At 33.7% G+C, this 16,343-nt stretch overlaps 2 protein-coding genes across 3 annotated transcripts; both read right to left on the bottom strand.

The window, feature by feature from the left end:
* Positions 1-1,373: 1,373 nt before the first annotated feature.
* Positions 1,374-3,553, bottom strand: LOC143043078 (LIM/homeobox protein Awh-like). The gene is made up of 5 exons (XM_076215556.1): positions 3,346-3,553; positions 2,942-3,114; positions 2,235-2,449; positions 1,789-2,034; positions 1,374-1,567 (listed from the first exon to the last, which is right to left on the bottom strand). The coding sequence occupies exons 1-5, from the start codon at positions 3,481-3,483 to the stop codon at positions 1,515-1,517; spliced, it is 825 nt and encodes a 274-aa protein (XP_076071671.1). The 5' UTR covers positions 3,484-3,553; the 3' UTR covers positions 1,374-1,514.
* Positions 3,554-9,193: 5,640 nt separating this feature from the next.
* LOC143084889 (heat shock 70 kDa protein 12A-like) lies at positions 9,194-15,983 on the bottom strand. 2 transcript variants are annotated; one of them, XM_076260945.1, is made up of 6 exons: positions 15,837-15,983; positions 15,062-15,216; positions 13,712-14,017; positions 13,197-13,439; positions 10,881-11,040; positions 9,194-10,412 (listed from the first exon to the last, which is right to left on the bottom strand). In XM_076260945.1, exons 2-6 carry the CDS (start codon positions 15,074-15,076, stop codon positions 9,346-9,348), a joined length of 1,791 nt encoding a protein of 596 aa, XP_076117060.1. In that variant the 5' UTR covers positions 15,077-15,216; positions 15,837-15,983; the 3' UTR covers positions 9,194-9,345. The 2 variants fall into 2 exon arrangements, with proteins under 2 accessions (XP_076117060.1, XP_076117061.1); XM_076260946.1 differs by having other exon boundaries at positions 15,062-15,190; positions 15,837-15,946.
* Between the last annotated feature and the right edge of the window lie 360 nt (positions 15,984-16,343).

Below are 16,343 nucleotides of genomic sequence, written 5' to 3'. Positions count from 1 at the left end.
TAGTTAGCTTGAATTAACTTTAAACAAGAATGTGTCCACAGTACACGGATGCCCCACTCACACTATCATTTTCTATGTTTAAAGGACTGTGAAATTGGAATAAATTCTCTAATTTGGCATTAAAATTAGAATGATCTTATCAAAGGGAACATGTATACAATGTACTAAGTTTCAAGTTGATTGGACTTCTACTTTATCAAAAACTACCTTGACCAAAAACTTTAACCTGAAATTTGCACTATCATTTTCTATGTTCAGTGAACCGTAAAATTGGGGTCAAAACTCTAATTTGGCATTTAAATTAGAAAGATCATATCATAGGGCACATGTATACTAAGTTTCAAGTTGATTGGACTTCAACTTCATCAAAAACTACCTTGACCAAAAACTTTAACCTGAAGCCAAAAACTTTAACCTGAAATTTGCACTATCATTTTCTATGTTCAGTGAACCGTAAAATTGGGGTCAAAACTCTAATTTGGCATTTAAATTAGAAAGATCATATCATAGGGCACATGTATACTAAGTTTCAAGTTGATTGGACTTCAACTTCATCAAAAACTACCTTGACCAAAAACTTTAACCTGAAGCCAAAAACTTTAACCTGAAATTTGCACTATCATTTTCTATGTTCAGTGAACCGTAAAATTGGGGTCAAAACTGTAATTTGGCATTTAAATTAGAAAGATCATATCATAGGGCACATGTATTCTAAGTTTCAAGTTGATTGGACTTCAACTTCATCAAAAACTACCTTGACCAAAAACTTTAACCTGAAGCCAAAAACTTTAACCTGAAATTTGCACTATCATTTTCTATGTTCAGTGAACCGTAAAATTGGGGTCAAAACTCTAATTTGGCATTTAAATTAGAAAGATCATATCATAGGGCACATGTATACTAAGTTTCAAGTTGATTAGACTCCAACTTCATCAAAAACTACCTCGATCAAAAACTTTAACCTGAAGCGGGACAGACGGACGAACGGACGCACAGACCAGAAAACATTATGCCCATAAATGGGGCATAAAAATCTTCTATATACTATGAAACTGCTGAACTGTTTAGCCAAACTAGAGATGAATGAGTTTCAGAGTATCTAGTATAAATTTTGTATTTTATTTCCTTGCACGTCACGGCACACATCTTTTCAACTAAATTTTATATTTTGTTCTTATGTTGTATTGTTATACCACTGTCCCAGGTGAGGGGGAGTGTTGGGATCCCGCTTACATGTTCAACCCCGCTACATTATGAATGTAATGTCTCATTGGCACTCATACCACATCTTCATGTTTCCATCCATTGTCGATAAGTAAAAGGCTAGCATCACATTTTCATGAACATTATTCATAGGAAATATATAACAAGTATTTCTATTTCTACATTTTATATAAGCATTAAGATACGTCATCGATAACAATATAAATACAAACAAATAACAGTTATTTACAAATAAAATGGTTCTTCACTTTTTAGCACGTTGTATCATTCGTATGATTTATATCTTGGTTTCAATTGCTGTAGGTTAGCTCATCTAAACTGTCAAAACTGTGTTCTGGGGAACCTGAAAAAGAAAAAAAAATAATAAGATACAAGTTACTTTTCTAGTATAAAGAATATTTTTACAATTATAAAATTAAAATGAACTGGATGGTTTGTGCAAAGTAGACTTTAAAAGAGTTATATTTGCAGAGATGACAATGAAATACTATTTGCCAGAATATTACAAGATCCATGTGTCCTTAACTTATATTAAAATGAATCCAATTTACTGTTAATACTTACTGGATTCTTTCGAGACGATCGATGCTGGAGATCCCATAGACATTTGAATATTTCTCTTAGACCTTGCACGTGCGTTTTGGAACCAAACTTGTGCCACACGTCTTGCGACTCCAGCTTGTTCTGCGATGGTATCCAAGTCTTGTGGGTCTGGGTTCTGTTCCACATCGAAGTATGATTGAAAGATATGCACCTGGTCATCTGTGAAAGCTGTACGCTGTCTCTTGGATTTACGTTTTCCAAGACGCTCTGAAAAAGTTAATACAAATATTTAGCTTGCTAATCTATTTAGTTATACAAATTGCTATTTGTCTTCGACTGTACAGAATTTGGATTATGTTCCTTTTAAAAAGCATTAAAATTTTACTTCAATTTATGTTATTATGATTGGTTGTTCATAAACTGAACATAATGTTTTAATAAAGTTGATCATAAATGAGAACACTTACCATCGCCAATTCTGTTGCCTTGTAAAATTTGTAGATAGTGGATCTTACAAAGAAGTCTGTTGTTATGTAGAGCGAACTGTTCCCCTGTTGAGAGTTGTCTGTTACAGATGTCACAGTTGAAACACGCCAAATGGTAACAATTATCGCGTGCTTTCCTGACCCAGTCGTCACTGCGGATTCCTACGTTACATTTGGTACATGGTATGCAAAATTCACTGAAAATACAAAAAACAATTATTATTTACTAATATTAATTTAAATAGCAAAATGGTTAAAATAAATATATATACATAAAATGATATGAAAGGAATGACTATCATACATGTGAAAGGTTAAGCTAGCTACAAAACCAGGTTCAGGTCACTATTTTCTACAAAAGAAAATGTCTGTACCAAGTCAGATATGACAGTTGTTATCCATTCGTTTGATGTTTTGAGATTTGATTTTGCCATTTGATTTCCGTTTTGATTTATTCATGGAGTATTTTGGTGAAGATAATTTCATATCAACTTCCAAGTATAGAAGCATAATATAATGGAGGTCGGATTTCCAAAGAGTGCCAATATCTTCTTCTTGCATACCCTGTTGTTTCAATGTGTGTCGACTATGAAATATAAATTTAGGATATAGACAGAGGAATTTAGCTACATTTAACCATTAAACATTTTACAGCTTATGTAACACAAGTGTACGTATATTATACTTACTCTTTTCTGCAGTAGATGTTTCCCCCTCTGACGTAACAGGTGTTGTGGTTGTCCAGTATGGTGTGACAATGAGAGCAGCGGAGACAGGTCGGATGCCAGGACTGGTCATTCAGACGGAGGACGTATTGGTCTTCTACAACTCCATTACATCCGTAACATACATGTACTGTAGCCTGTCAATATAAAGTCTTATGAATAACGACACTTTAAAAAAAAATAAGTATATATAAATGTAAAATGTTAAATGTAAAGAATTTTAATTAAATATCGTTGTAAATACTAAAATTAAGAGTTTCTACTTAAACAAGAGAATTAAAAATGAAAACCTTAAAAATAAAACACTTTTCTATAGTAAATAGTTATAGATGGATAATCGATGTAAATATTTATTATGTTTCGCTTACCGTTGGGAACGTGTATTCAAATACCGAGTCCGGTGAGGAGCAGTTTTCATCTTCATAACTTGTGCTACACTGGAACTTAAAGTTTCCGGAATCTTCAAACTCAAAGCTGTTGTGTGCAATGTCTGTTGATATACCCATAGTTGTAGTTGGAAGTAATGTTGATAGTTAATGTGATACTTTTGCTGGTGGAATATGGGGTTTTATAGAAAGTTAGAATAGTGTTCACTACTCTCACGGGGGTGAGTACAGTTAACAGTACTGTCAGCGTGGGGTAGGGACACTTTACTTACCGTCTACAGTACTCTCAGCGTGGGGTAGCAACACTTGACCACTACAAACAAAACATCACTGAACATCCCTGATCATTAATCAGTGGTCACCGTTAATTAAATTTTAATTAATACTCAATTAGGAAACAAGATCTTTCAAACTTTCTAAACATTATGAATTTAAATTTGAATAAACTGAATTACCATTATATTTAATCATATGTCAAATTGTTTCCCCTAAAATTGAACATTTTTAAAAATAACAAGTACACAAACGATAATGATGTATAAGATCTTATAATGTTAAATAACCGATTCTTAATTTACATCATAAATGGAAAAAATAAAAAAATGCACATAATTTCAAGGTTTTTTTCTAAATAATTAGTTTGGCTTATTGAGATATTTTCAAACTTTATAAAGAAATAAAACTTGATTTCAAAACTACAAGTAAATCAATCTTTTATCGTTATGATATTTTAATAAAAAAATTAAATTATATTAAATAACTTTTATTTTAGTAAGACGTATGCGTTTTAAGCACATGCAAATGTGTTAGTATCAACAGTCCAATTTATAGAATGACTCAAATATTTAACTATAAGAAAAGATGATGGCATCATACAAGTAATTACTCATACAAAGTTTTTGTACAAGTAATAACCTGTACAAAATAATAAAATGTACACGACATATACACTATATGGACCATGTTTACGCTATCTGGAGCATGCATACGAAATCTGGACCATTTATACATAATCCGGAGAATGAATACACTATCTGGAACATGCATACGCTATCTGGAACATGCATACGCTATCTGGACCATGTATACCTAATCTGGACCATGTATACGTTATCCGGACCATGTACACGTTATCCGGACCATGTATACGTTATCAGGAGCATGTATATGCTATCTGAACCATGCATACCTAATCCGGAGCATGAATACACTATCTGGACCATGTATACCTAATGCGGACCATGTATACGTTATCAGGAGCATGAATACGCTATCTTGACCATGCATACACTATTTGGACCATGCATACGCTATCTGGACCATGCATACCTAATCTGGCCCATGTATATGTTATCAGGACCATGTATATGCTATCTGGAGTATGTTTACGTTATCAGGACCATGTACACGTTATCCGGAGCATGCATATGCTATATGGACCATGCATACCTTACCTGGAACGTGCACACGTTATCAGGACCATGTATACGTTATCTGGAACATGTATACGCTATCTGGGACATGCATACCTAATCTGGACCATGTATACGTTATCTGGAGCATGCATATGCTATATGGACCATGCATACGTAATCTGGACCATGTTTACGTTACATGAAGCATGTATACATATGCAATTTGGACCATGCATATGCTATATGGACCAAGACGTATTGTTAATTTCAATTTTTTTTTTACTATTTTCGTGTGGTGTGGTATGTTGAACCGGGTCAAAGGTTTTGGTTTGTTTCTTTTATCATTGTCATACATGCAATATGTTTATAAAAAAAAGCTGTTTTTAATTCACATAGCTTTGTAAAAAAAACATAACTATTAAATATAAGTAACAAAACGATGAACCGAATTAATATAACCATCCACCAATAAAATACAAAAATAAAATAAAATGAAATTGGCAAGACTTCCTTTTACCCCCTCCCCCCCCCCCCCCACCAAAAAAAACCCACACCGTGTCTATGCTAAATCCGTCAAGATAGAAGTGGGTTCCACTCCAAACTTCCAAAAAACATCACCCTGGATCACATAAATTTTAAATAAAAACGAATTTTTGTCCTCATTATAATTGGGCGGATTTTTCTACTGTACGATAAATTAGAACTACAGTTGAATGTCGTAACTTAATTAAGTGGTTTTCATGCATATCCTCCCATTTTCATATTCAGTGTTAAGTCCATGAAGAAAATGATGATTTAGAAATGAATACCGAGCACGAGAAATGAAGTTCAAATTCAAATCCTACCCACATTATACATGTAGACCATATTTAAAAAAAATTATTCACAACTAAGGACGTGAGAGATGACTGTCTTATGTTGAAGTATACAATAAAATCTACAGATGTTTAGGTCATTTGTGTCGTTGAACTCTCAAGACAGTAACGTTTGACCAATGTCTCTTTTTTCAGATCCCAACATCCTTGGTACTTAAGTAGCGTGCCCGCCCGCCTTTGGTGATGGAAGTCTAAAGTTTCATCATCTTCTAGGTAAAAAAATTCTGTACCTGTTCAATTGCCTTGATTTTTTTTGGGCGGTTGGGTCCCATATTGTGCTTGCGTATTCCACTGCAGGTCTTACCATGGATACATACGCAGCTGCCTTTACAGGTTTTGTACAGCCTTTGAGGTTTCTACGTATAAATCCCAACGTTCTGTTTCCTTTGCCTACTGTATTGTCTATGTGTTTATCCCATGTTAGGTTGTTGCTGATGGTTACTCCAAGATATTTACTTGCTTCCTCTGTGTCTAGAGTATGACCGTGTAGCTGGTACGATGTTTGTATCACTAGTCTATTTTTGTGGGATATTCTGATGACAAGGCATTTTTTGGCATTAAAACTCATCTGCCATTTGTTTTCCCAGTCTTCCAATGCTGTTAAGTCCTTTTGAAGTAGTTCACTGTCAGCTTGGTTGGTGATGGTACGAAAGAGTAGGCTGTCATCCGCGAACAATTTGGTCTCTGATGTAGATGCTGTTTCTGGCATGTCGTTAATGTAGGCCAGGGACAGTAATGGACAAAGGACTGTGCCTTGGGGTAAACCAGAGAGTACTGGTACTTGTGAGGAGACAGCACCCTCTAATATTACGCTCTGCTTTCTGTTATGTAGGAAGGAGCGAATCCATTTATTGGTTTTGGGGTTGACACCATAGTATTCCAGCTTGTGTAGGAGGCGGTGATGTGGTACCTTGTCAAATACTTACTTTGCAAACATCAGATTTTGATTATCATACACTGTATCCTTTTTTGGGCATTAAAGCAAGTTTAATACATTTTATAGTAGTCTAATCCCCTTTTTGTGTAAGTATTTGGCCTGTATCGCACTCTAAAACTTGTAATTTTTGCTTTGTATAGTCCCCTTTTTCGATTAAATTTTTGTATGGAACGCCATTTGTGTCGTAAAGATTTGTAAACAATTTTTTGACATTGTATTGAAAATTGTATTTTTGACTACGTATATGTTTGTAAAATTACTTAAGGTTGCGTTTTATTTTTTGTAGTTTTTACCTTTTGACATCCAATAAAGATGTGTTTAGAGAACTTTGTGCTTTTTTCAATGCATGTTGGATTCAACCGGTTAAACTAACTGTCACCCCCGGGATCGGACAGAACAGTACCAACACTTTAATTTGGCCATTTTTACAAAAGTTATGGGACTTTGACCATTTTTTTAGTATTGACAGGTTAACACCCTTTAAACGCAACTCTTCTGACACCATTTGACAGAAAGTTATCATACTTTACATAATTGCTATTTATCATGTTGTACAGTCATTTTTTCACTATTTTTATTGGTCCATTGGATAATACAATACGTTTACTACCGGTTAAAACTTTTTAATTTTCTTAAAATCATTTAATAAAAGTGTTATGAACTGGCTGTTTCTGTATTGGCCCTGTTATAGATTCGATGTTAGCTGTATTGGACCCGAGACTCCTGGCTGTTTCTGTATTGGCCTTGATATAGATTATCAATCGGCTGTATTGGCCCTCGACTCTATGAGTCTCGGGTCCAATACAGCTAACCTCGAATCTATAACAGGGCCAATACAGAAACAGCCAGTTAATAACACTATAGTATTTTTCTGTATTTTATTGCACGTTAATGTTCTATTGTACTGCATTGTAATACATGGTATTGTATCATTGCATTGTAATACATGGCATTGTATCATTGCATTGTAATACATGTTATTTCATATCGGTTAAGAATAAGCTTTTATTATTGGAGAATAAGGGGCCACATGACATTCATTATTCTTCAGTAATAAATTCAATCGGTCATTAACAGAACAAAACGGACCAGAAAACCGGTCGTTAATCAACTTTTACATGATAATGACCGGTGGGGCGTGGTTTCCGTCTGATAATGACCGTTGGGCGTGGTTTCCGTCTGATAATGACCGTCGGGGCGTGGTTTCTCTGTTAATGACCGATGGGGCGTGGTTTCTCTGTTTAGAAGAGAGATGTTCTTTTAATAAAACATTTTCCTGTTTTCAATACTATATTTAAGTTTAATTTATTATTATATGTTTTCGTTAATTATAAAATTATAGAGAATTAACTTCTTTAAGTATTTATATATACTGAAAAATTGAAATAAAATTAATGGCAGTATTACTACGACTGGTCTTCACTCTTTGCCATAAAAAAAATACAACTAATCGAGTTTGCTTTAGGCGTTTTGAAATTATGCGAATTTGCCAAAACATGGTTTCTCAATGAAATAAACATAATAGTTCTTGAAAAACTGGTCATTATTGTGATACATGAACTACCCGTAGGACAGTGGTATTGACTGCGACAGCGATAATGACCTCGACTTCGGCTCAGTCATTATCACTATCTTAGTCAATACCACCGTCCTGTGGGCAGTCAATATATCACGATAATGACCAGTTTTACAAGAACTATTATATAAGTATTGTATCATTGCATTGTAATACATGGTATTGTATCATTGCATTGTAATAAATGGTATTGTATCATTGCATTGTAATACATGGCATTGTATCATTGCATTGTATTGTTTTTTTTTTACTGTATTGTAAAATTGTATTTTATTGTAGTGTATTACAAAACTATATATATTTAATTATAATATACAAAGGTTTTTTTTCATTCCGAAACAATCGGTGTTTTTTTTTGTTGTCTCAAGTTGAGTAGGTTCGGTGAGGGCCGAATTCGGCCTCAAAGTTCATGTTCATCTGATGAAAGATTTTAGGCACTTTTTAAACAATTTAGTGTCTACTCCAGTCGATTCAATAAGTTAATGTGAAAGATTTGAAGTGATTAAGTCATTGAAGACGCTCAAATTCAAGCTTAAAATGAAAAATCTATCAAATATGCCATATTGTGTCTCTTTTTAGATTTTTTTTGTCAAAAATGAAAGTGTCCGCATCCGCCTTCATTCTCAACCTTTGCATATGTTATGTATTATCATCAAATACAACTTACATTTAAATGTTAAGAATGAACACCAATGCGGCCACTTTAAATTAATCAAAATGTTATTTTTTTTAGCATGGCTTAATGATGCCAATACCCGATACATGTGCATTGTATTGCCAAAAAGAGCTCAAATTTATGAAACCGAAGTATTCTATTTTCCAATAAAAATAAATAGCTAAAAGTTTATATTTTAACAATTTTGTACAACTGCTATATTTTGGGGCCAAAAAGTGGTCCTACTAGGCCTACTCCTTTAAATCAAACAACAATTTTGTATCTGAACTCAACCCCCCTAAAAAAAATCTCTTTCACAAATTTGAATTTCTGGTTCAGTATTCAATCTAGCATTCTGCACTGTTTGGTAAATTGTAAAGGTATGCATATGGATTTATTCAGATTAATTTCGCAACATAGTTCATAAGATGTTATGAGCGAGAAAGTTAATAAACAATAGACTAAAGAGCAAAAACAGGTTTTAAAGCGTCAAGTTTATCACATTGTTTCCATGCTATATAAAACTAATCGAGTAGACTGAAGTAACCGTTACTTTGTTTTCCCGTTGATTTTTCGGTTATCATCGCGACAATTTCCGTTCCACTCACATTTAGTTTGAGTGTCATGTCTTTTCTTTTAGAAATATCGGTCAACTCAAAGTAAAGCACCCCTATACAACTGCATCCGTCGTCGGTAACATATTTAGGATTCTTGTTTCGGGATGCATAGAACTCAAAATGGACTGCTTTGTAATCTCTGCTAGCTGGAACATAATCATGTTCAGGCAAAAATTCTCCAATACTAACGACTTGACCAATTTCAACATGTTTATCAAAAACATTGTCGACAAGACCATTTATTAAATTTGTTTTCTTTGAATCAGGGTCGACGCCTTGAATGAAAGGTCTTTGCATGGCTATACCGTAAGTGTATTGAGAAACTCGACTTGTTATCATTTCTGGATTAAATCCAAATAAAACAGCGCCTTTCATCACTGCAATATCTGGATTTTTCGGAATAACAATACCGTATTGGTTTCCAAAATTTTTGTAGATGGCATTTGTAAGAACTGTAGACTTGGAATGGCCGCCAACAATTAAAATTGTCTCAACTCCTTCCAGCTGTTTTTTCTTTAGCAGGTCTCCCATTTCTTCAATGATATGGTTAAGAGAATAATCAAAGAATTTTCTGAAAAGTTCATTTTTTATCCTCAACTTGTCCCTTTTTAGTGTTATCTGCCCTTTAAACGTGGTTTGTTTGACAGTGTCTTCTAACTCGCAATCTGTAATTGTTTTAAAATGTTGCAACCATGAATATGGCACTCGTACGGTTTGCTGGTCATTTGGTGAGTTCGAGTGATCATCTGTGAAAGATGTCTTTGTATGCTCAAAATTATAAAGTAATTGGTAATAATCGGAAGGATTGTTCATCTTGACTTCATTAATGACGTCTCCACCAAGAAGTCTTACCAAAAAGTTGTAAAACTCTCCATTGACTGTGATTCCCCCCCAATGTCCCCCACATGCTTGGTGAATTTCTTTCAATGTATTCTTCCCAGTTACCTCGTGTACGGCTATATCTGTTGTTCCTCCTGTCGGAAAATACAAGATGAGATGCATAAGTAAATAATGGGAGTAGATACCAAAAGCTGATGTATTAAAACAACTACGTATAACACATATGTAACAAAGACTTTTAAAATGTCTGTATGAATTTGGGGGAGGGGGTGGTGATTATCTAATATAACTTATAAAGGTACTTTGTATAATGTTCCACCATAAACCCTGAATTGAAAGTTGAATGCAAGTCTACAAATTGATTTTTTTTTATTCTATGATAAAATAAATGTCTGATAGTTAGTCAGTAGAATACAAATTTAGAGATCGTAGTTAGAAAATCAAACAATTTATCTCTAGACCAATACTTTTTTATTTAAAATGTACTGAAAGACATATTTTTTAGTTATTGGAATAGTAATGAGCTTGAGTAAAACAAAACATTGCAAGAATTAGTGTGTATATATTTATATGATACGGTGTCACGTTAACTGTGAACTTACCGCCTTGATCTAGGACAACATATTTTGACCCAACCTCCATTGCTGCAATAGTTTTCCCGCCATCATCATCCTCTTTAACACCGACCGGTACTTTACGGCAGTACATTGATGCAGCTTCTGGTTCCAATGCCAAGGTCAAATTATCACGTGATATACCAGCCTACAAGACAATAATTGAAAGAGATACTCATTTGAAACATGCATACATGTCGAGGCACGCCTTCCCCTCACACTCTTCTGACAAACTCATACGGTCTAGGACATAAGTGTTATATGCCATTTTTGGAGGCCATGTCTACTATTACCTCAGCTATAATTGCTCACGTGAAGAATCTCCTAGTTAGGCCAATCGGCCAATATCGAATTTTGAGTTTGTGATACATGTATATATTATTTTCAGATTCAAGGAGATTGAAGCATTAAAGAAAAATACGCTTACGGCACAACGGTTGATTAATAACACCAATTATTATAGATGAAAAAAAAGTACATAGATACAGCATCTGGTTGAACTCCCCTTCTTTTAAAAAAAATGATAATTTCTAACACATTCCTCAGTTGACAACTCTTGTAAATTTGTCAATTGAAAATAACTATTTTCCTGATAAACTTAAAGTAGCCCAAGTGACCCCTCTTCATAAAAAGAGTGACCCATTATTTAAAAAAAAAATTTATAGACCAGTAAGTGTCTTGCCCATATTTTCGAAAATCTTTGAAAAAATATATGAAATTCAATTAACTGAATACTTTGATAAACTATTTAATTTATTTGTGTGTGCAATCAGACGTGGACATGGATGTCAGATCCCACTTCTTAGAGTGTTAGAAGATTGTCGTGAAGCTCTTGATAAAAACCAGTACATTGCAGCGGTATTAATGGATCTTTCTAAGGCTTTTGACTGCCTGCTTCACAATATCATGCTAGATAAATTATCAGCATATGGTTTAACCCCAAATGCAGTTGCTCTTTTAAAGTCCTATTTATCTAATCGAAAACAGCAAATTAATGTCAACAATGTTCTGAGTGGTTGGGCTGACATCCATAAAGGCGTACCGCAGGGTTCTATACTAGCGCCATTGTTGTTTAACATATTTATAAATGATATTTTTCTTTTTGTTAAAAACGGTAGTTTATATAACCATGCAGATGACAATACTTTGTCTTTCTGTACTCCAGATTTTGATTTATTAATTTCAACTTTGGAATCTGATTCAAAAATACTTATTGAGTGGTTCCGGGTGAATAAAATGCAAGCAAATCCTGACACATTTCAAGTTTTGGCTGTTGGCAAAAAGACCTTTGAAAAGAAACCATCTATACGTATTCAAAATTCGAACCTTACATGTGGAAAAACAGTAAAACTATTAGGCATTGAAATTGACTATCGATGTTTATATCAGCTCAATCTTAGGAAGGCATCACAGCAATTAAATGTTTTAAAACGTTTAGGCTCATTTTTGAATAAGACTAAGAAAACTTACTATTTTTTATACTTTTATTCTTAGTAATTTTAATTTTTGCCCTTTGGAATGGCATTTTTGCACTGAGAAAAATTCCAAAAAAAAAAAGAAAAGGTGCAGGAACATGAGGAAAGAGCACTACGTTTTGTATATGAGGACCTCTTACTTAAAGCTAAGGTGCCATCCTTGCAGATCAGACGGATAAGAACAATGGCTCTAGAAACTTAAATCATAAACAATATAGCTCATACGTGCCTACAAAATTTGGTGAGTGTCAAAAAATCTAAATATTCTTTCAGGTATGTAAATATTCTGGAAATTCCACAGTTAAAGTCAACCCTTTATGGTAAAAAAATCGTTCAAATAGGCTGCTGCCACTTTATGGAACAGCCTTTTCAAACCATTTCAAGACTGAAAATAGTTTTTCACATTTTAAAAGTCTTGTTCAGTCCTGGAACGGTTTGGAATGTCGCCGTTCTGCTTGCAGATAATTCTTGGGCTGCTTATATCTTATGTTGCTTTGCGTTGCTCTGGTCTAGCATGTTTTACTTTAATCTAAAATTGTTGCTTATTTTTATTGCATGCTATGTATGTGAGATTTCAACTTTGTATTACAGGTTGTTTTAAATGTCAAATTGGATTGTTTTTATGTTATTGATATGTTTTTATATTCGGTCAAAAGCTCCTTAGAGCTTGTGTTGTATATTTGTACTTTAATGCCGAATCAAAATAAAGTTTTCTTATCTTATCTTATCTCGAGCAACATGTAGCTGTATATGCACATTTTTGTATTGGTTTTTTTTTCTAAGACCATGTCAACCTATACCACACGCATTTGACCAGGGAATAAACTACCTGTTTTGCTGCATCACGCATAAACTGTTTGGCTTTAAGATCCCAGATGGCGGGAACTGTGATCACCCAATGTACGTCGTCGTTTGTAAACACGGTTCCTTGTTGGGTTTTAGACTGCACGAGATCTTCGATGAAATATTTTATCACCTCAGCAAAAACATCAACTGCTTTCATTTTCTTCTTCATTTCTAGGTTTTTGACATCCAGTGATTCCTCCAGCATTGTTTCCTTAGTCAACATGTCCTGTAAAATAGTAAATCGTGAATGTGTTTTACTTTTCTGTGTCTCTATGGATTGCTGTCTCCTTGACGTAGACCGCGCATATACTATTATTTGAAAATGCTTGTCTGAATTTCTTCTCAATCCATCTTTTTTTGGTGGGAAGACATTTATTGATTTCACTGATTCTTTTATTAATACAAGTACAATGTATTTAAAATAGTTGAAGATCTTGCAGTGGGCACATGAATGAAAATGTGTCAAAACAGTTGAAAAAACTGTACAGATAAAAATACCTTTTCTTTGAATAGCATCATTTTGAAATGTTCAAAGTAGTACCATTTCCTGAAATCGATATTGTTTGGGTTTGTCCGAAATTTATTCATTGCTTCATATCCAAAACTATCAAACTCTTGGTCTGGATTAAACAGAACACTTGTCGGAGCTTTATCTGTTATGTAAGATCCTTCATTCCATTCTCGAACCTTCATTTTTGGGTTGTTTGGATTTTTTTTGTATTCATCCCGAGTACAAACGGCATATCCAGAATAGGTTGTCCCAAAGTCTATAGAAGCGACAAACAGCTTGTCATGTTTTATATCCTAGAGAAATAGAGGAAATGATAAACATCCATATCGAGGCTGTTTTAGTAGACATAGAAAAGTTATGGAAGAGTTCTATTGACAATTAACCGAACGCTTCATGGAATTGGCTAATGTTTTAGGTGCTTTTTTGTTTCTATTACTAAACATTCTTTGCGTTCCTGATGAAAGTTATGTCAGAATAAGGCTTCGCACGCATTTAAACTTAATATTTTAAAAGCATATTTTTTTTCAGTCATTATTTCAATATGTCTTATCTCGGTAGTGATAATTAAGTAATAAGTCTGATTTATATATCCTTGCAACTATTAACTCTGATATAAATATACATACATACATTTTTCCCATTTGATATCTATAATTACAATTATTTCATCTAATATCTATGCATAACACGGTTTCATATGATATTTTTACTTACAACTGTGTCATATGAGATCTATTTATATATATCTATCGATACATACACCTGTCCTAAGTCAGGAACCTCATGTTCAGGGGTTGTCGTTTGTTGATGTGGTTATCGTTTTTTATATAGATTAGACTGTTATTTTTCCTGTTTGAATAGTTTTTCACTAGTCATTTTTTGGTCCCTTTATAGCTTGCTCTTCGGTGTGTGTAAAGGTTCTGTATTGAAGGTCGTACTTTGATCTATAATGGTTTTTTTACAAGTTGTGACTTGGATGAAGAGTTGTCTAATTGGCTGGCACTAATACCACATCTTCTTATATCTATATACTAGTATGACTCTTCATCAGAAATCTATACTTAAAACTGTTTCATCATTTTACAACGATTTCATTTATACGAAGAACGACAATGTCATCTGATATCTATACATATACTTATATCTGTGTCATCTGATATCTATACATATACTTACATCTGTGTCATCTGATATCTATACTTACATCTCTGTCATCTGATTGATATATATACTTACATCTGATATCTATACACATCTGTGTCATCTGATATCTATACGTACATCTCTGTCATCTGATATCTATACGTACATCTGTGTCATCTGTTATCTATACTTACATCTGTGTCAGCCATCCTCGTCTGTACTTTCTTTGCCAAAAGCTTGTGGTTCTCTCTGAGCACTCTGGTTTCTAACAGTAGTAAAAATTTGCCGCCAAGCTTGCTAAATTCCGTCAAACAAGGATAGATCTAAAAAGTTATCATGTCCCCAGTACCTAGGATTTAGATAAATATACGAATCATATACCGTTACTTTATGTAATATCCATTTTTTTTTTTAATTTATAAAGGGGCATAATTTGAGAAACCACCAAAATTAAAATTGGATTTCCAAATTTCATATCTCTATGTACTTCTCGTTTGATGTAATTTAGGGGCCTTTTATGGCTACCTATGTGGTATGGTTTTTTACTAATTGTTTGAAGCTGTATGATTACCTATAGTTGTTAACCTCTATGTCATTTCGTCTTTTTTGAAATTCTCTCATAGTCAAAAAAAATAACGTTGTTTTTGTTTGCTCCATTAGACATGTTATAATGTTCTACTCATAAATAGTTTTACAAATTCTATATAATTATTTTATATTTGTTTGAATATGAAACCTACAATGTATCAGTCATTAACTAAAAAGTTTTGTCTAATGTGATTACCTTTGTCTTTACCTATTAATTTCGATACAACATTGTTAAAAATGTTGAGAATATCTAGCCTATGCCACGATCTGTTTTTGATTTGATTGATTAACGTTGCAGTCAACAAACATTAAAACAACAACAAAACATAAACCCAACTACATCATGCACATGTATTTCAAATTGTCCAAACAACGACTTACCAATTCTCCGATAAAATAAGACTAGGAGTCAGCTGACCATAATTATTGTTGATCTATAGCTATCTGTCAACAAATAAAATAATCTAGTTTCGGTTTATACAGTACACGGTTCATTGATTAACCTTCCTTGTGTAGATAAGTTCAAAATATGAATCTTGGTAAGGCGGCATGATTCAAATTCGATATCGTGGATTAATACACTGTATAGAAGAAGAAGATGTTTATTTCCATTGAATGTATGGGCTCACAAGGGTCATAGTACAATATAAGACATAAATAAGACAATAACCAACAGTATGGAACGCCTTAGCTGTCTTATGTGACAGTATTTATTATGTGCTGTGGGTTTATCATTATATGCTGCGGGTTTGTTATTATATGCTGCGGGTTTGTAATTATATGCTGTAGGTTTGTTATTATATGCTGTCGGTTTATCACACAAGAAGATACACTATTATCCTCATATGTGAGTCTAGGTACAACCATGCCATCCTCATGCCAAATGTA

The sequence above is a fragment of the Mytilus galloprovincialis genome, chromosome 8, assembly GCF_965363235.1.
Source record: "Mytilus galloprovincialis chromosome 8, xbMytGall1.hap1.1, whole genome shotgun sequence".
In the NCBI taxonomy this organism is placed as follows: domain Eukaryota; kingdom Metazoa; phylum Mollusca; class Bivalvia; order Mytilida; family Mytilidae; genus Mytilus; species Mytilus galloprovincialis.
This window is presented reverse-complemented; position numbering and strand designations above follow the sequence as displayed.

What these genes read in the sequence shown, in the direction of transcription:
- LOC143043078 (XM_076215556.1), bottom strand. Translation starts at nt 3,483, where the DNA reads ATGGGTATATCAACAGACATTGCACACAACAGCTTTGAGTTTGAAGAT. An exon ending in TTGAATACACGTTCCCAACG is followed by an intron (nt 3,115 to 3,345) that starts GTAAGCGAAACA and finishes TTATATTGACAG; the next exon opens with GCTACAGTACATGTATGTTA. An exon ending in AGGCAACAGAATTGGCGATG is followed by an intron (nt 2,035 to 2,234) that starts GTAAGTGTTCTC and finishes TAACTTTTTCAG; the next exon opens with AGCGTCTTGGAAAACGTAAA.
- LOC143084889 (XM_076260945.1), bottom strand. An exon ending in TGATGCTATTCAAAGAAAAG is followed by an intron (nt 13,440 to 13,711) that starts GTATTTTTATCT and finishes ACTATTTTACAG; the next exon opens with GACATGTTGACTAAGGAAAC. An exon ending in TGCGTGATGCAGCAAAACAG is followed by an intron (nt 11,041 to 13,196) that starts GTAGTTTATTCC and finishes ATTGTCTTGTAG; the next exon opens with GCTGGTATATCACGTGATAA.